This window comes from Micropterus salmoides, unplaced genomic scaffold, assembly GCF_014851395.1.
Source record: "Micropterus salmoides isolate LMB-PRFRI ecotype aquatic unplaced genomic scaffold, ASM1485139v1 Ms_hic_scaffold_15, whole genome shotgun sequence".
Taxonomy (NCBI): Eukaryota; Metazoa; Chordata; class Actinopteri; order Centrarchiformes; family Centrarchidae; genus Micropterus; species Micropterus salmoides.
In genome coordinates, this window is record NW_024040596.1 from 12939954 (window position 1) to 12963886 (window position 23933).

The window sequence follows — 23933 nt, forward strand, 5'->3', positions numbered from 1 at the left end:
CATGTTGACACTGTCGAAGCAACTGTTTTCAATGTGGATTTGTCACATCTCTCAAATGTAGATATGTGTCAAAAGTCCAGTATAGATAAGGCTACAATGTAAACGTTTGTGTATATTATACTGTGTATATTTTTCTATTCACATTTTTTCTTCTACCTCTTTCTGTCTCCATTTTTTGTTATTACTACACAAATACAATATGTAGTTTTCCCATTAGCACACTCATCATAACTGCTCTTTTGTTCTGTTTAACAAACTATCACAGTTGTGTTGTCTGTTCATTTTGTTGCACCTCTGTCTGTCTAATTTATTCCACCTTTTATGTTATGTGACATTCTACCAATATAAAAAAGGAAAATACATAATTGGAAAACTGCTCTGTAATCTCTGGTTGTGTAGAGCTATGAAATGCATAAAATGAAGTCTGGAGAAGGTGATTACTAATCACTTTTACAATAGACAAATATTGATCTGGTTTAAATACTTTTCCTTCACAGATTTTGCTGACATCATGTTTTTTCACAAGTTAATTGTTTTAGATCATCGTTAAGTTAATGTTCATCTGCAGTCACAGCAGGAAGACAAAAATCGTTTTCATGATTGCGATTAGATTTAGAATTCCATCTTCTCACTTTGTTTTTTTTTCCTCTCTAGTATGATGCCTCTTGGTCAAACCTGCTGCGTTTCCTTCCTGTTTCCTCGCCCCGTCTCCAGAGTCCAAACACCCCTTCAGCAGACCGAGCGCTCCTGAGCACTCTCGCTGTGACCCTGCCTGTTCAGCTGCCTGCATCCCGGGAGGTGATGCGACGGTTTGTCTACTGTAAGGTGGTGCTGACCACCTCTTTAGTGTGGGTGCTGGTGGACGTGTTCTTGCTGCTCTACTTCAGCGAGTGTAACAAATGCGACGACAGGAAGGACCGCTCGCTGCTCCCTGCCCTCCGAGGTGAGTTCCTCCCCACTGCTGTTTCACCTTTCATTCACAGAATAGACAGGATGGGGCTTGACGTTTTCAGGGGTCCATTAAGCAAAGAACTCTCTATTCCATCTCCTTTTACTATGCTCTGATACTGTTTGTCTGTATTCATAACAGTGAATAACCTGTCTGTTTATGTTCACCAAGGTAACAAAAGCATTGTGTGGTGAGCTGTAAGTACAGATTGAGTTGAAAAGATTTTTCTGCATTTCCACACTAAAAACATTATTTTGACAAATATAAATACAGACACAATTTTCACTGTGATGTATAACCCATCTCATGTGATCTAAAATAAGTTTGTAGTTTCTACAAATAGATTTGAATATTGCACTGAAATGCACTGAACCCAAGAGCACACAGAGGCTCTGGAAAAAAAAAAGTGCTGCAGATATTTGTTTTTAGCTTTTAGCAATAATAATTTGTTTCATAAAATCATTACAACCTAATTAACATATATCAATAATTGTTAAATGCCAAGCAATCAGTGTGGAGTGTGTTTTGCAGTAGATGAAGTGAGTTCTCGCTTCTTATCCAACTTTTAAACTATGCTAATGTTAATTTAGAATTATATGAAATGGAGCTTTGATTTAGTTTTTCTTTCAGATGCTTGGATGTAGAACAGAATAGGTTACAACACAATGATCTCACACAACACACTGATGACTTTTTTTTGCATTTTTGATATTCTCCAGTCTACCTTTTGTTTGGCATCAGAACAATTATCTTCATCATCTGTCACAAATCCTATGAAGTTCACTGAGGGGGAAAAACACGTACAGTACCTTTTTGGCAGAGTTTATTTCCCCACACGGCCTGCAGTAAGCAGGTTTCTAAGAGGCTTGCTGAGCTACTTTTAATGTTAGAATGAGGCAGAGCTGCCAGCTATTGGGTCTGATTATCACATAGAAGTCCACTGTTACATTTGAGTTACTTTGCGTACAAAATAGCTTAAATGTGATGACTTGCAAAATATTTGAACTGACTGTGAGATACTGGTTTATCTTGAGACTGTAGGTGTTTTCAGGTTTATCTTGTCAAGCTTTAAACTTTCAAAACAGAATAGCCCCCTCTTACTCTGGCTCATGTTCACTTTACTGATTAGAATTTACTCCAATTTGATTATTACTTAAGCCTTTCTGTGAGTTCACACTAATTACTAATTACCATTCAGTTAATGCGTGTGTAGCCATGATATTGTAGTTAGATGTGTAGTTAATAGATATGAACAATTTCAGTCTGTTGGAGACCCAAAGTGAGCGGGATTCTTAAAACTACATTATTCAGTTTTTTTTAAAACAATGTGACAGATGTGCAGACACTACACCTTATGAAATTGTAATGGCTTGCAAACAGTTTCCTATTTACACATGTAGCTGATGTACAGTGGAATATGTAATATTAACATTCATTTTGACTCTGGCCAGCTAACGAATGTACGTGCATCATTTATTCTTTTTTTTAGTTCTGTTTTGGTCTCCACCAACCTTTAACAAAAATATCGATTCTGTAGCTGTATAATGTTTGACATTGTTTTAATTTGGTATACTCTACGATCTACAGTATACACTCCATAGCGTATCGCCCATAATGTGATGGGAGCTCAATAGTGGCCATGTTGGCAGCAGATTTGATTGGAGATTACTGCATTGACTTTTCTGCAATGGAGACATAATCTTTCAGGATCGCGATGCATCTAAGAATCGATTTCCCTCCCCCCCATCAAACATTCAAAATCAAAAGAATGAGCCAAAATAGGCTACAGAGCTCAGTTAAACTGAAAGTGAGCATCAGCACTATGAGGAACACTTCGCATAACACAGAGCAATTTAATTGAATACTATTAATATAAAAAATTGATTAATGCTTTTAAAATCTCTACTTTGATAATGACCAACTTAAGAATGTCTGTTTTAAATTCCTCAAACAGAGCAGGCACCATGTAGCTCACATCAGTGTTTCTCAGTTTGACTATAATGAACTAAATGGCCAGTCGCTCCTGTCTGTTATTTGTGTAAGATTTTACATTTGCTTGACGTACAGAGGGCTGTCTGTTAATATGTAAAGGAAAGGATGTTGCATTGACGCACGTAACCACAGGTTACGAGGTTACCACAGGTTAAAACAAGTTGAAAGATATTACCTACCCTAGCTCTGATAATGCGATTTCATCGGTTTCAAACATCTTTAAACGGTTTGCTTTAAAGTCTTTCGGTTTCGTTTCTCAATCCCAATCTGAAATAACCCTTGACATGATTGATGTCTCAGATTTTAGAAAGCTCTCTAAAGAGCAACAAAAGTTGCCACAGGCTGAGTGGTACTCCTCATCAGTAAACTGGGCCTCGTGTAAAATCAGTGCCCCTTTTAATATAGAGCTTTAGATAAATTCACCCATGAATCTTGCTGGTCGGTCCTTTTTGGAGTTGTCTATTTTTTCTGAATTCAGACATGCATTTGTCGGAGAGCTTCCCTGAGACAGCTACAGCCCCTGTGAGCATTAATGAGACATACAAATAGTTTTGCTATTTATGAAGTGAAAAGAGCAATTGGATAAGTGTTGATTATGAAACTCACTTCTTGAAAGCTATGCATTCACAGCTAAGGTTAAGGTTTAGATTTTTTTGAAGAATCAGCTTCTCTATTTTTGAAAATAATTGTTGCAAGATTATTAGCTGATGAGTTGATTGGTTTAATGGAGATGCACGTTCAACATTAGAAAGAGTGTGTTGAAAGCCTGGCCTTTGCATCACTACAACACACACAGAAGAAAACAATGGAATCACAATCAACCACTCGAAGAGGCTAAGCATCACAAGGCGAAGCTGTGTGCCACACATGATCTTTTTGAAAATGAAATGTGATGGTTGGCACATTCATTTGTGGATTGGAATGACTGCATCTGTGTTTGGGAGTTTTTCCTCATCCAAAACGAGGGTCTAAGGACAGAGGGTGTCGTGTGATATATAGATGGTAAACCTCCTGAAATGCAAATGTATGATTTGTAATATTGGGCTATATAAATACAACTGACTTGATTAGGATTGCAGTACATATATTATACATACAGTATGTTTAATCCGGAACTTGTTAAAGTTCAGGATTTTAGTTTGACTTTAGCTGCAGTATTCCTCCTCAAGCGGTATTGAACCATATATATTAAAAATCATTGATAATCAGGAGAAAAGAATGAGGGGAAAAAAAGAACATTTTATCAAGTACATATTTTATAGCAGTAATTTCACTTATTTCACATGCCGATAAAATAATCATTCTGTCATTCAGATATCTGTTTGTAGAATAGATGGCTGTCATTTAAGGGTTTGCTTTGACGTGAGAAGATCTCAGTTGTGACACCACAGGGTGTGTTGCACAGTGCTACTTTTAGCTGTTCAGAATACAAAAATATAATTCTCACTGTGAATTATTGTTTATGGATTTTCCTCCCCTCACAGAGGAAGCTTAACATTTTCCGGGAACTCATACCTTTGTAGATATTACACTTAAAGATGACAGACTCCTTATATTTAGTCTATCACTTGGTAGTAATATAAATATGTTGCAGTTAGGGTGAAGGTGCACATAAGAGCAGCATAGTAGTGTTCTGAATGTTTGTTTCTGGTCTACATTGACTTTGTGTTCAACGGGAGCTTCTCTGATATATAATGTAATGCCAGCTGGGTCCGACTTGCAGGCACGAAGCAGTAGAGGGAAGAGGTGGAGGTAAAGTATAAAGGAAAGAGAGTGGATCAAGCTTATTATAGAGCCCTATAGAGCTGGAGGACAATCTGCATTCAGACTAGTGTCAGAGTCCACCTTGATAAGAGGAATCTGGAATCTCGCAAACAATGATCAAAGAGTTCATTTGAGCTCCCACAAGACATTTCAGTAATGAAGTATATAACATATAGAGAAGGCTATAACATATATTACATGTGGCAAATGTTGAGAGAATCTAGAGTTGCACTTGTATTGTAAATCAGAATTATGAGTTTATATATCACATACCGACAGGTAGACGCGTGGCATTTTATTTTTGTTCAGCGCTGAAATATGAGTGATTGTGTCTCAAAAGACTAATTACCTGTGAGTGTGAGTGGAACCTTTTCACTGTAATTGCTTGGGATAAAGCTGCAGGCAGGGACATTGAATCAGATTGATTGACCCGAGGGCAGACAGAGCCAGTGTTTTCTTCCCAAATGAACGTGGTCATCTTTTATAATGAATGCTCTGTGTCAGGAACAGATTGTGTTGGCTTTGACAGAGTTTGTTTTCGAAGGCTCCTCTGATTTGTGTGTTGCAAAGTAAAACCAGGTTCATTTGAGTGTTTCTAGTCTATATATTAAATCTGACTGTATTATTTCATAGATGACTAATTTTGAAAGTGCTGGGGGTGAAAGATTATAATTTACAGCTTTCATAAGAAAAATAACTGGCTGCATGATTCAGCATAAATATACTGACATTTGCTCCACAAATAATGTGAAATAAATATTAATAAATAAAGTTAAAGGCTTGAAATCAAATCCATCTTTGCACCTAAAATACACTCTGATACTCCCAAACAATACATGCTTTAATTAAACTTACATTAAGAGTCAACAGATATGTTATATGTATATGCTTTGATTACATTATGATTTCTATCAGGTAGAAATTTTCACCATGTTCATCATCTTAGTATAGTTTTAGTATGTTGGCATGCTACTATTTGCTAATTACCTTTAAACAGCAAATACAGCTAAGGCTGATGTGAGTATTTCATCATAGTTTTGGACAGATAAAAATTTTGACCTGATGGTGGCAATAAATGAAAAAGAGATCACCGAAGTTATTAGAATTCATCCTCAGAGAAACATGAATCTCTGAATAGTTGTTGAGACATTTAACTAAAAACAATAAATGACAACCTCATGATGGGAGATGTTTCAGTGTAGACCAAATGGGTAGCTGTGGTGAAGGACCAACATTATAATCCATAGAGGCACACAGGCACCATATAAAAAAAAAAGAGTTTGATTTAATCAAGGTAAAGAAGGAAAGATGACTTTTTGAAAAAAGCTCCAGCAGCCTCTGCAGTTTTGACTGAGATGTATCTTGGCACAAATGGAAAACATCTTTTACACTTTTGTAAAATTCATGCTTCATCTTAAATGTGAACCATATTTTGACCAAGTCACAGATACATTTGACTGTTGCATGTATCACATATGGCTTTATCCATGCTTGAAAAATATTAATTTGTAACTTTCAAGTTATAACAAAGAGGCCCGAAATGTAGTGGTAAATTGGGAATGACAGTTTGCCTTGTTATTACAAGGCCTGAGGACTATCTACTACAAAATTCACAAAGCAGTCGGCTCTCTGCCAACAGTACATCCAACAGTACTGTTCTACATCCAACAGTACTGGTCCACACATTATTTAGTAACCCATTTTCAAAGTCAGATTAAAATACTATATAATTTTACATTTTGTCTGGTGTCAATGGTTTGCCGGATATTCTGGCTGCGTACGATATTCCCGCAACATTCCTATCCTGTGTAGTATAGGTTGATGGGTTGGGGAGGCTGAGCATGTGTTTGAAGAACACTTTGCTCAATAATCCAGCTCAGCACTGGAGCTGTGTCCATCAGATTTAAGCCACTGTCCAAATGAAGAGCGTCAGCAGCACCATAAAGAAGAAAAGAGCAGGATCCATTGAGGTACAACAATCCAGCAGACACCAGCTCGTCTCCATGAGGGGTCGTAGGGAATCCTCTTAACCTTGGTGGGAACTTGTGGCTAATATTAACTGTGTGTCCCTTTTCATGGAAATCACTGCCTCTGCTCTAAGAGATTATTAGAGAGAGAGAGAGAGCTAGTGAGAGAGAGAGAGAGAGAGAGAGAGCGCAGTCATAAATCTATGGGAGGTTATTTACCTTTGGTGAAGGGGGCTCACTCTGTCCAGCAACAGCAATGCTGATGTTTTGCAGGCATTTGACTGCAGGGCGAATGGCAAAGAAGACTGTGGTAATTCTAGAAACGGTTTTGCTTTCATGCTACTTTTTCATCTATTAATACGTTTCTCCCAAATCTCTGAATTCAAAACCTCCTAATAGATTAAATTAAAATTAAATATAGCTGCCAGACTGCACAGTGTTTAATACCCACTCCACAGCAACCAGGAGAGAGAGCTTAAGCAGGACGCATGCACTGTCTGTATTGAATGCCTTCACGGTTTTTCACATTTTATTTTATTTTTTTAAACAGTGCAAGTGGGAATGCCATCACATTTTCTGGATGAGCAATATTATTAAGCGTTAATATAATAATATTAATAAGAGCAATATAATGTGTTTTCCATTATACACGCTGCCAGTATATTATTGCTTTTAAAGTGAATAACACCAGCACACTGATCTGGAAAATTACATTTATGCTCTGGCTTTTTACTAGTATAGAAGATTACACTTTTCATATTGTACAGAAATAGAACTAGCATGCTTTGCTGCACTCTTGTCTTCTCAGCCTTAAGGAACAGATAATAAACCTTTCCATTTGTGATGTCCACTACAGAATTGGTACATCTCACTACGGCTGTATTTTTTTTGTATGTATTGAACTTGTGCCCTCTTACTTCTTTGAGTTCTTGAAAAACCACCACAAGTCTTTTTTTCACTGGTTAGAACAGGGCGCACAGCCAACAGACTGGGGTTAGGGAGGTCAGTCAGTACTCATTACTCTCAGTCCCATTTAGAGAGGAGATCTGAAGCATTTGTTATTTAGTGGGCTTTTATATCATAGTAGTCCTTCACATATTGTTTCCTAATCAAGACTAGACGGTATATACCAAGTCATTTATTTTTCCCGCCTCCTTAGTGAGGGAAATGCACAATAATAGGTTTGATTTCTCATTAGATCTCCTTTTTGTTTTGCCTCTGCCATATTACAGCTGTGATATCTCGGAGCCACGAGGGTCCGGGGGAGATGGGCAAGGCGGTGAACATCCCCAAGGATGACCAGGAGAATGAAGGAGCTCTTTAAGATTAACCAGTTCAATCTGATGGCCAGCGACATGATTGCACTCAACAGGAGTCTGCCGGATGTGAGGTTGGATGGGTGCGTAAGCTTTGATGTGTTCCAGATGCATGCTGTGAATCACACAACTGACCCTTTAACACCTACACACACACACACACACCACACCAACACACACCACACACACACACACATACACGCGTACCTATCCAACAGTGCACCGTCGGAGTAAACTGCCAAGTGTGGACCTGTGTTTCCAGTCCTTTTGAAGTAAAATAATATACAAAATTTACTTTTATTGTCTTTTAACATAATATTACTGCAAATTTGCTTTTTTTGGCTTTTTAAAGAAATTGCCAAGAGGGGACTTAGATCCTTAAACGATAGCTACCTATCCAAGAGGGGACCTCCATTGTTATGCAGTGGAACTGTCTGTGCTCATTCTCACCTAATGAGTGTTTTTACCTTCAAAGACTTTCTTTGTTTCTTTCAAAAATGGATAATTTAACTTTAATGTGAGCGATGTGTAAACATTTCACCGTGATCCAAACTTTAATCACTTTAACTGAAAATAAATAAACTTTAAACTTTAATTCAGAAGTAACTTTGCTGCATGCATTGATATCAAGCACTACAGTATTACCAACAAAAATTACTTGATCTAGGTTTCAAATACCGTTTAAATAATAATAAAATATCTTATTACACTAGTGCACTTATTTTAACTTTCTCTTAGGGGAATTCATATTCTTCTGTGTGGGATGGTCATTTTTATGACCTGTGTGGAATGGTGATGTATGCATTTTAAAGAGTTACTTTGTATTTGCTCTTAATAACTGAATCTTAGACTGGTTTTGAATCACACATCCACTACACTCTGTTAAGGCTATTTGGATATCTTTAGGGGCTAAAGTCATTTATGAATATAATGAGGTCAGACAACAGATAATGAGTTATCCTTTTTCTAATAAGGATAATTTGACATTCAAACTATAGCATGTATGACAAACGAAAGCAAAAACAATAATACTTATGAGAAAATATAATCTCAACTAAGCAGTCTATTGACACATGATTTGATAATATGCTTTGAAACAAAACTTAAAGGCTCAGCAATAGTAGATTTCCTAACTAGTATTAAGCTTCAGACTGTAAGCTAAAAGGCTACCCAAATAAATTGATGTCCTGATGGGTTTTCATCAGGAATGCATGGTATTTTCATGTTTGCATTAGGCCTACAGAAAAAAGGTCCACACTTGTATGGCATTTAATGACATGACAAAAAGACTATTACCGATGACACATTAAATGACACATGTCCCCTCTTAGATCCTATGGAGCAACAGTCACACTCCAACATCATTAAATATTCCTCAAGCATGATAAATAAATTTAAATTAGGAAGTAAATGGTCAGCAGGAAGATTCTTAATGTTCTTTTTTTATTTGCTAAAAACAGATTTATTATGAACTTTCACCAGCCCTTTGAAAGGATTTAGCCCCCCAATTTTTCCAGTATATTGACCAATTATGACAATCACAGGATTTCAATCAATTTTACAATGTACATGTATCTTTAATCTATATGTAACGGAATGCATTTTGTTTGTTGTTTTGCATTACAAAAATGTCCACTGTTGGCTGGTACATAATGACACAAGTTCCCTCTTAGATAGCATGGATTGACACTCACACTCCAGCATGAATAAAAAAAAGAAATTGATAATTTCTAAGAGAAACTTATAATTTAAACTAAATATAATCTGTAGTTACTTGGGGTTTGAAGAGACACTAAGTTTACAAGACTAGGCGAGACACAATATTGGGTGCAAGTGTGAAATGTTAAGTAGTTCAAGTTCAAAGGCCTAACGATCATCATTGGTCGCAAGAACCCTCCCCCACACTGCAGACAATCAGACACAGATTCTCACTGCAGACAATCAGACACACGTTCACACCCCTCACCTGCTCCAGGTCACCTCTCAGAGACAGCACTCACACTTTCTCCAGGATTTTGTATTTAGCTTAACTCTGCATTGGATGCTAATTCATAACACAGTTTCCTACAACCACAAAAAGAAAACGGTAGAAATATATGTAGACATATGTTTAGTAAAAGTGCCCAAACACCCAATTCTAATAAAATCTGATGATGGTACAGCCAAAGAGAGAAAATAAATACAGGAGAGAGAGATGCATGCTAATAAGCCACAGGTTTGATTAGAACTGGGCCACTGCAGTAAGAACTCATTTGTGTATGGTGCACATGCTCCTGAAGACACACGCTCATAAACTGAAAGTTTCTTGCTCTCTTCTCTCTTAACTTTGACCCTCAATTTACTGTATACTGCACTATAATGGCCACTCTACATTTTGGGTTTCAACAATACGCTTAAAAGAAATGTATGCCAGTTTGTATAGCATATTTACAATATTGGTAAGCCTGAGAGAAGTTCTCACCACTGTTAAATTAGTATCCCTGACACAAGTGGCATGTAACACAAAATAAATTAAACACTCAATAAACACAATTAAGGCAAATAAAACAGAAGCCTTTTAACTACATAGCCTAAATACCTATGGTAGAAGCACAAAAAGCAGGACAAATGACCAAATAATAAAATCTGAGCAAGATAATAAGGCATTATGTTGGTTCTGAGACAGGCTGTAGGTAACTCCACCACTACACTTAATGTACGAAAGTTTAAATTCATCAGAAGAGAGTGACCTAGAATTTGAATGACTATGAATGCCTGGTTGACATTCATTGTAAGCCTTACATATTAAATGATTCCCACTGCTTGTAAACCTTTTCAGTGACTTTAAGCATTGTTGATCATGTGTCAGACCAATCAGAGAGACCATCAGTCTTCCTTCTTTTGAGATAGATTTCCATCCAAATACACTATATGGACAAAGGTGCTACCCCTGTCCTAATAAATTTGGTAGGGGCTGTGTTTTCATGGGTTGTTAAGGGAAATCTTGCCTATGGATTTAGAATGGGATGTCATAAAAGTAATGCGTAGGTGTTGCTGTATTTTTGTCCATACTAGTGTAATAAATTAACTCATATTATACACAATCGCTTTAAAATTATTTGGTGATATTTTAAAAGTTATTCAACCCCATTATTTGGGGGTGTACTAAATCGCACATATGTATGGTTATTATACTAATTCTTAGTAGATGTTTTCTGGTAAAACACCTTATTTAGCTACTTTTTGTGAGTAGCTTGTAACATAGGGTACAATTTTCAACAAAAGTGGAGTATTGTACATCCGCTCTTTACAGTTTCAAAATATCTCCCACAAGACTCCAGAGAAGTTGCATTACAAAGGCCAAGTCACTGGTTTGCGATCTTGACGCCCTAACGACCATCGTCAGCAACAAGAAACCATCCCCCACGCTGCACACAATGGAGAACAATGACTGAAACTTCACAACCCTCACCCAAGATGACTTCTCAGAGACAGCTCTCAACATTTCAACCTTAAAACATTTGTGAATCACATAGGCTCTAGTCACTTAAATGTAGAGGATTCTTTTAAATCTACATCATTAACTGAAGACATGTGTAACTCTTTCTAAAAAATCCACAACAATACCTTCAAGCAGTATGTCTGACATGTCTACCACAGTAAACAAAAGTAAATCAAACCTATATCTAATTGCCAGAGAACATTTGCATTACTATGCCAGCAGTAGTTAGCATTTGATGTCTTATCCTAAGAACCAATCACTGTCCAGATAGCTAGTCAGGATTGTGTATATATATTCTGGGCTCCTCAGAGAAGGTGCATGGCAGTCTTTGGTGTCTTGTGGAAGTGTTGACAAGTATGCAGTTTTTTGAAGGAGAAAACCAACTTTAAAATTTCTTTACTATTCTTACTAATCGTTTACCAGTCATCCATTTATCTGTCTATCTTAACGGTATGTAGACATATTTCACCTGTGTTGTTCTTTTGAAAAACTTTTTCATCTTTCCATCCTGAAGACCAAAGCGAGAGGTAAGTTGAACATTTTTACCAATACCCCTTGTATGTTTTCATCAAGGCTGTTTGTAACTAAACTATCAAATTTAAATATAACTGTACATATATATATATATATATATATATATATATATATATATATATATATATAGTATTGTATAACATAGTATATTCTGACTGTATCAGATTGTACAGATAGTTTGTTATTGTATATTGATTGCTTAGTGTGTAAATATTTTTACACCTATGTAGAATGTTACCTGTATATTGTATATAGGGTGTATATAGTATGAATATTATTTATACTAATACATAGAATTTTAACTGATTCTACTTTTATTGTATTTTATTCCTTACATTCCTATATACATATATGTACACAGAAAAAGTACTGATAGCTTATATTGTTTTACAAAGTCACCCAAGTTATCATGCTGTTCTTCTCATTGTATAAACAATAATCTTAAATTAACTTGTTATAAGTCAAGACACCATATGATGTATAATATATTGTAAACATTTCACTGGAAAATGAGAACCAGAAGGGTTTTTCCTAAAAAGGAAGCCTTGCAACTTCACTGCATCTGAGAAAGAAAAAGCCAAATTTCAGAAAGGATTCATCTACAAGGAGAAAGGTATTAGATCAGAACATAAGATTCTCTATTCAATACTGTATTTAACTACAACTTTCTTGGTTGCTAATGAATTATAAGGAAATGGAGCATTGTTAAGTGTGTGCATAGTATTATACACTATATATAGTTATATGTTGCCATGTAAGGTGCAACCTGAAAATGGTTTAAAGGCATAGCTTGATTTTGTGTTCAGATATGAGAACAATATTGATCTTGTCATTCAACTCTCAGCAAGTCAGTCAAGCTAAGCAGGCAACAATTAAAATAAGAAATACCCACTGCCATCATACATAGTGTACAATTTTGTGTGTATTATATAAATGTAGATACAAATCCAAACCCTTAGGGTGACATTGCATAAGATCCCATCGAGTGTTAGAATGCTGAGATAGTGTTGGTCGTTCATGGAATTTGATGACAGACAGACTGACAGATAATTCATTTATTCAGTATAAAAATCACCACCAAAACACTGAGCCAGGAGAATTCTTGCAGGAATATATTTGAAGACACATCACTGACTCCAAAGAAGGGGCCCGGTTCTGAGAGTACTCCTTGTTATGGTACTAAAGAAGTCCTCAACGATTACACAGTGGCATTAAAGTACTATAAAACAAATGTCTGGGTTTGATAACAAACCGATTCTCTATTCCCTCAACAGCCCAGGACCTCCACATCCAGCATCTTCACCACCAAGATTCTGAGACCAGCCAGCCGGACAGCTGCTGCAAGAATCGTTTAGCATCCTCAAATAATTTCTGCACAAACTGTCAGGAACCATCTCAGGGAATCTCATCTGCATGCTCGTCATCCTCTTTGGGGTCTCGACCTGACTGCAGTTTGCCATCATAACCGACTTGAGTGGGCAAATGCTCACATACGATGGCGTCTGGCACTTTGGAGAGGTGTTCTCTTCATGGATGAATCCCAGTTTTCACTGTGCAGAGCAGATGACGTGTGTATGGCTTCGTGTGGGTGAGCGGTTTGTTGATGTCCTAGTTGTGGATCGAGTGGCCCATGGTGGCGGTGGGGTTATGGTATGGGCAGGCGTGTTTCATGGACAACAAACACAGGTGCATTTTATTGATGGCATTTTGAATGCATAGAGATACCATGACGAGATCCAGAGGCCCATTGTTGTGCCATTCATCCACAACCATCACCTCATGTTGCAGCATGATAATGCACGGCCCTATGTTGCAAGGATTACAATTCCTGGAAGCTGAAAACATCCCATTTCTTGCATGGCCAGCATACTCACCGGAGGAATTGGGGCAAAAACAAAAGTGTTGCGTTTATAATTTTGTTCAGTGTAAGAACACAGAAGAGGGTGGGCACATGAGGAACTTTCAGTTTAGGAGTTTGTGTGTGTCTTAGCTTAAAAGCACATTCAATAAAGTTTGCTTCAACATAGTTCTGTATATTTTGTACTGTTTTCTATTTGTGGTTGAACAACTTGTGTTATGAATAGCCATCCAACGTTGTGATGGTTCTGAGATGATCTATAGGTAACTCATCACTATTTCAATGGCTATTAAAATCACTAACACACATGTACATGCTAAAGAAAGAAGTTGAAAATACTGAGATGTAAAAATCTATAAAGACAAATACCTGCCAAATATCAGTGTGAACTTAATGCAGCACTGGTTGTGTGTTCTCCAGTTGATGCAAACTCTAAGTTCCATTGTTACGATGCTGCACCATTTGACAGCCCTCAAATATGCTTCTCTATTCGCCAACAAATGTTTAACCCCACATTTCAAAAAGCTACAATGAGAACATTGCTGGTGACACTTTTCTAAAAAACAAAAACAACAACACTACAGCTTATATATTTGGTTTAGATTATAATTTTCGAATTGTCCATTTTGCTTATTTCATATTATTTGTAAAGTGTGTCTGAATGTCTCTGTGGACCTTTCTCTAAGGCTAAGAACAAATGTACTGCCGAAGCATTTTAGAAAGATTTTCAATTTTTCAGAGACAGGCTTCATTTAGCCCCTTAATTACCACATCATAAAACCTAAACACGCACATATGAACTTGTTCATTTGTAGCTAAACTAACCTTTTCAACATTTCACACTTTAGTTTCGACATGATGTGATTTCAACTGTACAAAAGTAGCTCATCTCGGCCACACCTACTGACTACCAGTTATGCACAGCGTTCTAACTTTGACAGCTGTATTCTAAAACTAACATAGCTATCCTTATTAGCTAGGCTCCTTACATGCTTGCTGATAACTTTTTTGAAGGTGGGTCTCCGACATTGACAACATTGTGTTGGATAGATTTGTGCAGCGGTGTTTAGGAAACTAACTATTCAATTGACAGACAGGTCTGTTGTCAATGTGTTTGCGAGCAACAACTTCCTAAATATAGATTTAGGACACATACAAACACTGGTCATGTATCATGATAATTAACAGCATTAAATCCATTGATTAAAAATTAAGAGATCTTGCAGCTGACCTTTGTATTCATTTTGTTTTTACTTTCACTTTTTTTGTGCTTTTAAAATACTCATTCTGCTGTCTACTGGGTAGTCTATCATTTTAGTAGTCTGAAGCTTGAAACAATTTAGGAATTTCACTAAAACTCAGCCTTTGTATTTTGTTGAAAATAACTTCAATAAAAACTCAGGCTTTATATTTTCTTACAATAACAGATTATACCAAATAAACACTCTGTAATTAGTTTCTTCTCATAAGTATGATTAAATTTGCTTATTTATTTTTTTCTCACAAGTTGGAGTGTGATTATCGCTCCATGCTATCTAAGAGGGAACTTGTGTCATCATGTACAAGAGAACAGTGGACTCCTGTCGTTCCACACAGTACAAGTGTGGTCCCTTTTTCTGTAATTCAAATCAATAAATAAAATGCATTTCTGTAAGTGTAGACTAAGCACATAGATATGATGACAAAATGTATTGACATTCAGTGGTTGTGAAAACTGGTCAGTTTGGTGTTTTAGGACTGAACAAGTTTAAAGCTGTAGTCAAAGTCTGATGTGAAATACTTTTTAACAATTAATTAAAACTGAATAGAAAGTATCTTACCTCTAATCATTTAATTAATAATTCAACTCTGGTTGTTTTTCTATTTTTGTTCCTTTTTTTTGGAATCTACAATTCATTTTACTCTCCAGGCCTTCAGTGTAGCCCTTTATTTTGATACATGTTGATCTTAAAACACAAGACATCCACTAAACCTCAGCCTTTATATTTTGTTTTAAAAGAATGTATAGAAAATAAGAGACTATTTAGTTAGTTTATTTTGTCTCAAAAGTATGATTAAATTTGCTTATTTATTATTTTCACACAAGTTGGAGTGTGATTATCGCTCCATGCTATCTAAGAGGGAACTTGTGTCATCATACAAGCGAACAGTGGACTCCTGTCGTTCCACACAGTACAAGTGTGGTCCCTTTTTCTGTAATTCAAATGCATATCTTTAAGTGTAGACTAAGCACACAAATATAATGAAAAAGTATTGATGTCCAGTGCTTGTGAAAGCTGGCCAGGTTAGTATTGGGAGGACAGAACAAGTTTAAAGCTCTAGTCAATGTCAAATATTTTTTATTAATTAATACTTTTTTAAATTAATTAAAACCGAAGAAAGTATCTTTATCTGACCATTTTATTTCTAATTCACCTGGTTGTTTTTCTATTTTGTTCCGGTTTTTAGAATCTACAATTCATTTTACTCTCCTGGCCTTCAGTGTAGCCCTTTATTTTAATACATGTTGATCTTAAAACACAAGACATCCACTAAAACTCAGCCTTTATATTTTGTTTTAAAAGAATGTATAGAAAATAAAGGACTATTTAGTTAGTTTTTTTGTCTCAAAAGTATGATTAAATTTGCTTATTTATTATTTTCACACAAGTTGGAGTGATTATCGCTCCATGCTATCTAAGAGGGAACTTGTGTCATCATCTACAAGCGAACAGTGGACTCCTGTCGTTCCACACAGTACAAGTGTGGTCCCTTTTTCTGTAATTCAATCATAAATGAAATGCATATCTTTATGTAGACTAAGCACACAAATATTGGGGGGAAAAAAAATATTGATGTCCAGTGCTTGTGAAATCTGGTCAGGTTAGTATTTTGCGACTGAACAAGTTAAAATCTCTAGATAACAAATGTCAAATAATTTTTTATTAATTCATTCTTTTTTATATGAATTAAAACCATAAAAGTATTTTATACTGACCATTTTATTTATAATTCTACCCTGGCTGTTTTTCTATTTTTGTTCCCTTATTTAGAATCTAAAATTCTCCAGGCCTTCAGTGTAGCCCTGTATTTTAATACATGTTGATCTTAAAACACAAGACATCGACTAAAACTCAGCCTGTATATTTTGTTAGAAAAAATTAAGAAATTGTGTTTCAAGAGACAGCTTTCTTTACTGAGTAGCTTGTATAATAGCCCCTCTACAGTCTGATAGACTCCCTGGGGCTGCAAGCCATTCACTCTATAGGGGAGTGTTAAGAACGACGTGTGTGAATGAGTCGTTAAAATCTTTGCTTGATCCACTAGAGGCACTGCTGAGTATGGACTTAAACACTCACACACCTGCAGGTCCCCTCTTGACAATAGTTTAAAAAATTTACCAGATGGTTTTAGACATGATTTTAGCTGATTTAAAGCATGTCCAACAGGGGACCTAAAAATGTCCCCTGTTCACTTTTTAGTCCCCTCTTAGTGGGTGTGTAACGACGTCGAGGTCCACTGTTAGATAGGTTGGTAAGTGCACACACACACACACACACACACCACACACACACCCCCCACACACCACCAACAGACCAGCATAGCACAGTCTTCACTCTACTCCTCCGCTGCCTGCAAACCTTGGTACCTTTGATACCTATCGCACATTGCAAGGCACCGCGGTTTCTTTATCAAACAGCTGACCTTTTGGCTGGTCCTTTCTGCTTTTTGCTTCTTTATTTCTTTGGGTTTTTTCACTCCTTAATGTGGTGTAGACTTTTAATGTTGGGTTCGCTAGAACTGTTCCAGTATTCAGACAAATGTGTTCAGTGGCTCCAGGCAGAAGGGATTCTTCCTCTTGTCAAAAAGTCTCAACAGTGATTCAGACGGTGAAATGCTGAGACGAAATGCTCCAACTATCAAGGCAATGTTGTTCTGATTATTACAGTCATTTTTAAATGGTTTGTTAAGTCCATTAAATTTTAATTGTTTTTAATAACTTTGTATGTAATGTGAAAAGACATCTCTAATTATGGGCGCTGTTTCAAAGCAGAATCCATCAGATCCCTCAAGTGTGTACATTAGGCTTGACATTTGAATGGGAGCAAGGTTTGTTTACTGTCACTCAAGATCCACTTGAGCACTTAATGAAAATCCAAGGAGCAATTTGTGTGAAACATGAGCACATTTGTCTCTGGCTGCTGATACGCACCGGCATTTGCCTCTTGTGGAGACATTATCTGAGCCATTCGTGTTTAAATATTCCAACTGAACACGACTTCTAAGCAGCACTTTCATTAAGTGGATACCAAAGGCTCTGCCAGTCAGATACACCATGAGAAATAGGCCACACCTACGTTCCCCAGTTTTACCTATACCATGAAAATGCCAACTCAAGACTTTTTTGCAACGTGGAGATGCAAATATAAGGATCTTTTTGCCTGCGTAGTGAAAAAGAAGACCTACATTACTGAGATAAATTGTACATTCAGCTGGTTGCAACTACTCTAGTTTTTCTGTTCATTATGGCTCCATCCTTTTCTCAATATAAATATTACAGCAGCTGTATTACAGAGCACAGCTTAGCCTTGCAAAATGTCACCAGCTATGTGGTGAAAATTATCCAGAGCAATGCAGAATTGCCAGTTGTTGCCTCTGCGTGGACCACTATTTTGTCTTTAAGGCAACCTCCTGGCCTAGTTGTGTCAGACAGTGCTGTCACTTTGAATAGACTGCACTGAACTAGCAATGCTGTCTGCTCCGCTTGGTTCACCCTCTGTCACCTCCCACTTCCCCCTCCCGCCCTGGCCGTCAACCTCCTCCGCTCCTGTAACGCAGCTCATTCTTTATTCAACATCATCCACTACAGCGCTGTCCCACGTTTGCCACATTCTCACTCTTTGGATTTGACAGACATCCCATCAAGCCAAGGACATGCTGACATAGCTGTCAGCACTGGTTTTACTGTTTCTACTTTCTTTGGACATATTTGTCAGTAAATCTCAAATGACAATGTTTTTGCCCTGATGGCAGCTTTGGATAGCAGCAGGACACACTGAAATTCTCTTCTCAGACAATATTCATATGATATAATGAGCCGCAGGCGTAGAGAAGCACTATGAGCTTGGAAAAACACTGTAGCTTTAGACCAGTGTATCATGACATCACCAATGTTTTTGTTTTTGGTAGGTAGAAGGATTATATGATTATAAGTGATTATGTTCAGGTTTCACATTAGTCTCAATTAAGTTTAGTTTAGCTGCTGCTAATGATGTTATTTTTTGGTGACTTACATTTTATAGAATTAATTACTTATTTAGTCTACAGAAAATTTATAATTCTTACAAATGACCATCAAATGGTGTGTACTGGAACATCCATTTTCAGTTAAAATATTTAGCATCTGAGAAGCTCTAAGCAGCAAATTTTTGGGATTTTCTGGATTAAAGGATTAATATAAAAGACAAAAATGTTGCTCTTTTAATCAACACAAATAAATTTATTGTTTCAATATGAGTTAGTTAATTGTTATTCTAGTCTGTTATTGGTGTAGTCTAAACAGATGAGTAAATAATAAAACTTTCTGTTTATTTTTGAATCTTTCTAAATTTTTTAGGGAAATAATTAAAAGCTTTTTCTAATAGACCATGAAATAATCTTTTTTGCCTGACTTTCCTTTTGAACATTTCTACTTTACTGATTCAGTTTAAATTAAATTTTTTGCTTTTCCTTTATCAGCTGTAAAACCAAGGTGTACCCAGACGACCTGCCAAACACCAGCATTGTGATTGTGTTTCACAACGAGGCATGGAGCACCCTGCTGCGGACAGTTCACAGCGTGATCAACCGCTCTCCCAGACACTTGCTTGTGGAGATCGTGTTAGTCGATGATGCCAGCGAGCGAGGTTGGTGGTCTGCACTCTCTAGCCAATAAGCATTTCACAAAATGTACAGTATGTAATATACAACAGACACAGGTTTAACTCTGTAGTCAAGGATACAGGATGGACATGCTGAACTCAAGTAGGCTGATGAACAATGTTAACAATATGGGACACAAAACTCTCAACCAGGCTCAGATTTTTGTTTAAAAAATACATATCGATTAATTTTCTGTCTGCTGGTTTGTTTCAGACTTCCTGAAGACAAAGCTGGAGAACTATGCGCGGACTCTGGAGGTGCCAGTAAGGATCCTGAGGATGGAGCAGCGTTCAGGTCTAATCAGAGCCAGGTTGAGGGGTGCGGCCGCCACAAAAGGTCAGGTCATTACCTTCCTGGACGCTCACTGTGAGTGTACTGTCGGCTGGCTGGAGCCCCTTCTGGCACGCATCAAAGAGGACAGGTAGGAGCTAAATAGGCCGCACTTAATGAAATTTAAGAAGCTGATGTGAATTACTGACTCCTTTTCAGGAGCAGTTGTTATGGCACTAATGAGTTTCTCATTGTCAATCATTTTAATCATTTGCCTATTCAGTCCTGAGACATGCCTTTATTAATACTGATATTATCACATTTCACTTAAGTTGCATCATTGAGTGCTTGAGCCAAAGCGCCCTCTTGATATTGATGGGAAAGCAAACTATCAGTTATAAATACACTGTTTGAGCCTGGCACTGCTGATAGGAGAAGATAATAATTTTCCATTGTCTGCTTCTTCCTCAAAGGGAAAGCTAACTTCAATTACTGTAGCTCTGTTTTTGTGTTAACTCTGCTACGACTGGTGCTAGCAGATGTCAATGAAGTCGAGATTAAAGTGGACAAGGACATGTATTCTAGCTACAACTGATACATGTCTGGGGACAAATATGACGTGGCCCAGCTGAACAGGAGATGTTTTTCTTCAGCTTAGGGTGTTTTTACAGTTGTTAAGCCAAGTGTATTCATTTAAAGTGACACAGTGTTTATTTGGTTTCTGTTATTTATTATGAGCATTCAAATATTATTTTAGGTTTTACTTCTTGGTTGTTAAAAACAAACGTGTGTGTATCTGCTGTGTGTGTGTGTGGGAGAGAGAGAGTGACATTAGCCGATGGATGGATTGCTGGATTAAATGATTCTATTGCGATCCATCTTTTATCTGAGATCAGACACATTCATTTGTCCCTCAGGAAGAAATCAGTATCATATGAGTGAGAATATTATATTATGGAGCCATTACACTTTACTGCAAGCTGCTGCGGATGTATTGGCGTCTTTATGTCATGTTTAAGTATTGGTGCAGACATAAGGTATATAGTATTAGATCTGTTATATTAACATTTTGTCCAATATTGATATGTACTGTATCAGAATCCGGCAGATGTGTTCAGAATGTTGTTTCATTAATTATAACTGAAGCATGAATGGCGTTATTATATTATGATACACTTGGAAGTCAATAAACGAAGATTCAAAAATATTTCCCTAATAATCTGATGGCAGCTTGAAAATGCCATCAGATGCAGAGTTTATTTTGCTACTTTTATTGATGCTGGAGCAAATAAACTATAGTAAGTAATGTGGTGTTGTCGAGACCTGATTAGTTAAATGATTAACCGATTAGTCAAACAGAAAATTTATCTCAGAAGTGAACATTCAGCTGATTGCAAACCCTCCAGTGGTTTCTGTTCATTATGATTCTTAAAAATAAATCAGATTAATCAGTAACGTAAATAATCATTAGTGTGGTCAGCACTGTGGTCAAACATTTAAAATACTTACCATTACCTGATTTGCTCTCTTTTTGAGTGAGTAGGTTGTTTTATTTAGGTTTTGTGGTCAAATGAATAAAACTTACATCACCACGCCTTGCTTGTATGCATTAAATGTTTTGAATTTTTAGCAAGCCTACATTTACTGTGTAATTTATCTCGACATTGAATGTGTTTTGTATGTGCTGCAGGACAGCAGTGGTGTGCCCTATCATTGATGTCATCAGCGACGAGACGTTTGAATACATGGCAGGCTCAGATATGACCTATGGCGGTTTCAACTGGAAGCTGAACTTCCGCTGGTACCCTGTTCCCCAGCGGGAGATGGATCGACGCAAGGGGGACAGAACACTTCCTGTCAGGTACACAAAGTCAATGTTTCCTTCTCCTCTGAAGATAAATCTAGATAATTTTTCAGGGAATTGTGTGACAAACCTTGAACTTGTGTAGTGTTTTGTGTTTTTTGATTAAGAAGAATGAACAGAGACAGTTTTTGTAAGTTCAGTCAGACGTTAGTTCTCGGTTTCTCATTAGAATGGGTTTATCTGTGATGGCAGCATGCCACAGAGAAGTCATAGATAGTTAGATTTCTTCACAGGAACTCCTCTTATGAAAAGTGCCATTTTTATCTGCAGACAGAAATAGATCCTTTTCGTCTGTGTATCTCCCTGATGCAAGCAACTGCCTAAATAGCACCCTGCTAGTTGGGAGCTCATTTAATTTAAAAATAGAAAAATAGAAGCTCTGCTCACATTTGTCCTGTATTTGGCTACACAAAAGCTAAGCGCAGTTTGTCATCTGTATGCAAATCACTCCCAGCAACAAATAGTATCCTTAATGAAGGGGCCGACTATAACATGGAATGAATTAAAAGATAAAAGTAATTACTCCTCAAAGGCTTTGTTTCAAATTTTCAAACAAATTGGTCTAATTATATTGCAAATGTTCCTCAAAGTTACACTAAGATGCTAATAAGCAGCACAAAGAGACGTAATATATTGCAAATTGATTATTTTTTTTGTCTTAATTTGTTGTGTGTCTGTTGCAGAACTCCCACCATGGCAGGAGGATTATTCTCTATAGACAAAACTAACTTTGAAGAATTAGGAAGCTACGATCCAGGGATGGACATCTGGGGCGGAGAAAACCTGGAAATGTCTTTTAGAGTGAGTGATAGACCAGGGAGGGATGCTATCACGATGTTATAACGTCACCAGCCTTGGTTAATGGGTACACGCCAACTGCATTTATTATATCCACATTTCCCTGACTTGCATCTCTTTATTCAATCCCTTCGACTAAAGATTCCAGAGAGAGATTCCAGGAAAAGATGCAAGGAAAGAGGAGTCTTCGAAATACATGTTTAATGAAATTAGAAGCCACGTCAGTTTCTGGTGACCCATAATTGTATGATAGAATGTTTTGTCCAAATAAGTGCACAGTAACCAATATAAGCGCAATTGTTTTTTTTTTCTAGATTTTTTCCTACAAGATAAAACAGATTAAGAAATGTGACACACTAGTTTCTACATGTTTTGTATTTGCAACTGTTTCAAAAGTTTAGACTGTGTGCAGATTAGTGAGAGAACTATTTGTTAGTGAACTTCACTGCTCAGACATGCACATGACTCATTTTTTCACTTATTTATTCACATATTTTATGAATTAAGAAATTCCTTATTTAGTATTCGACATCTCCTAATGTTTTTAAATATTTAAAAACCTATTTTTACTGTTTTAGGCTGTCCATCTTAATCAGATCTACAGTTAACACATATCAACTATTTTCATAACTAGATGTAGAATACGAAAACACACAAAATGTAGATATTGGGAATAATATGACTTGCGGCGATGCTGCTTCAAAGCAGGCCAATCTGTTGCAGCATTCAGTCACAAACAGATTTCCTGTAAAACAGTGTGTCGTACCATGGTCTTTTTTCCTTGCTTAATCCTCCTTGCTTGCAGAATTGATGACCGATTTGATCAATTTCTAGGTTATCTGAGGATCAAGGAGTGAGGAACGATCAAATATAGGGACTGGCATTCAGACAATGTTCAATACATTTGTATTGACTGTATTATATACTGTGTAAATCTGCATTTGTTTGCAGATCTGGCAGTGCGGTGGCTCATTGGAAATTGTAACATGTTCGCACGTGGGCCATGTTTTCCGGAAGGCCACCCCATACAGCTTCCCTGGAGGAACGGGCCAAGTCATCAACAAGAACAACAGGCGCCTGGCGGAAGTCTGGATGGATGATTTCAAAGATTTCTTCTATATCATATCACCAGGTACAGAGCTGTCTGACTGCATCTTTCTGCCACCGGAATAGTAGAATCACATGTTGACGACAAAATGGTATGAATTGTGCATGTTAAAAGTTAAATGTTTCAGCGAA

General features: G+C 36.9%; 1 protein-coding gene across 1 annotated transcript in view; it reads left to right on the top strand.

Moving 5' to 3' along the window:
- The window catches only part of galnt13 (UDP-N-acetyl-alpha-D-galactosamine:polypeptide N-acetylgalactosaminyltransferase 13), a 43592-nt gene that overhangs the window by 3101 nt on the left and 16558 nt on the right, over positions 1 to 23933 (top strand). Inside the window, 8 exon segments of the mRNA XM_038720393.1 lie at positions 655 to 943; positions 7905 to 7977; positions 7979 to 8071; positions 19580 to 19746; positions 19976 to 20183; positions 21723 to 21893; positions 22580 to 22697; positions 23646 to 23826. Coding sequence (XP_038576321.1) covers positions 802 to 943; positions 7905 to 7977; positions 7979 to 8071; positions 19580 to 19746; positions 19976 to 20183; positions 21723 to 21893; positions 22580 to 22697; positions 23646 to 23826 — 1153 coding nt within the window. The 5' untranslated portion in view covers positions 655 to 801.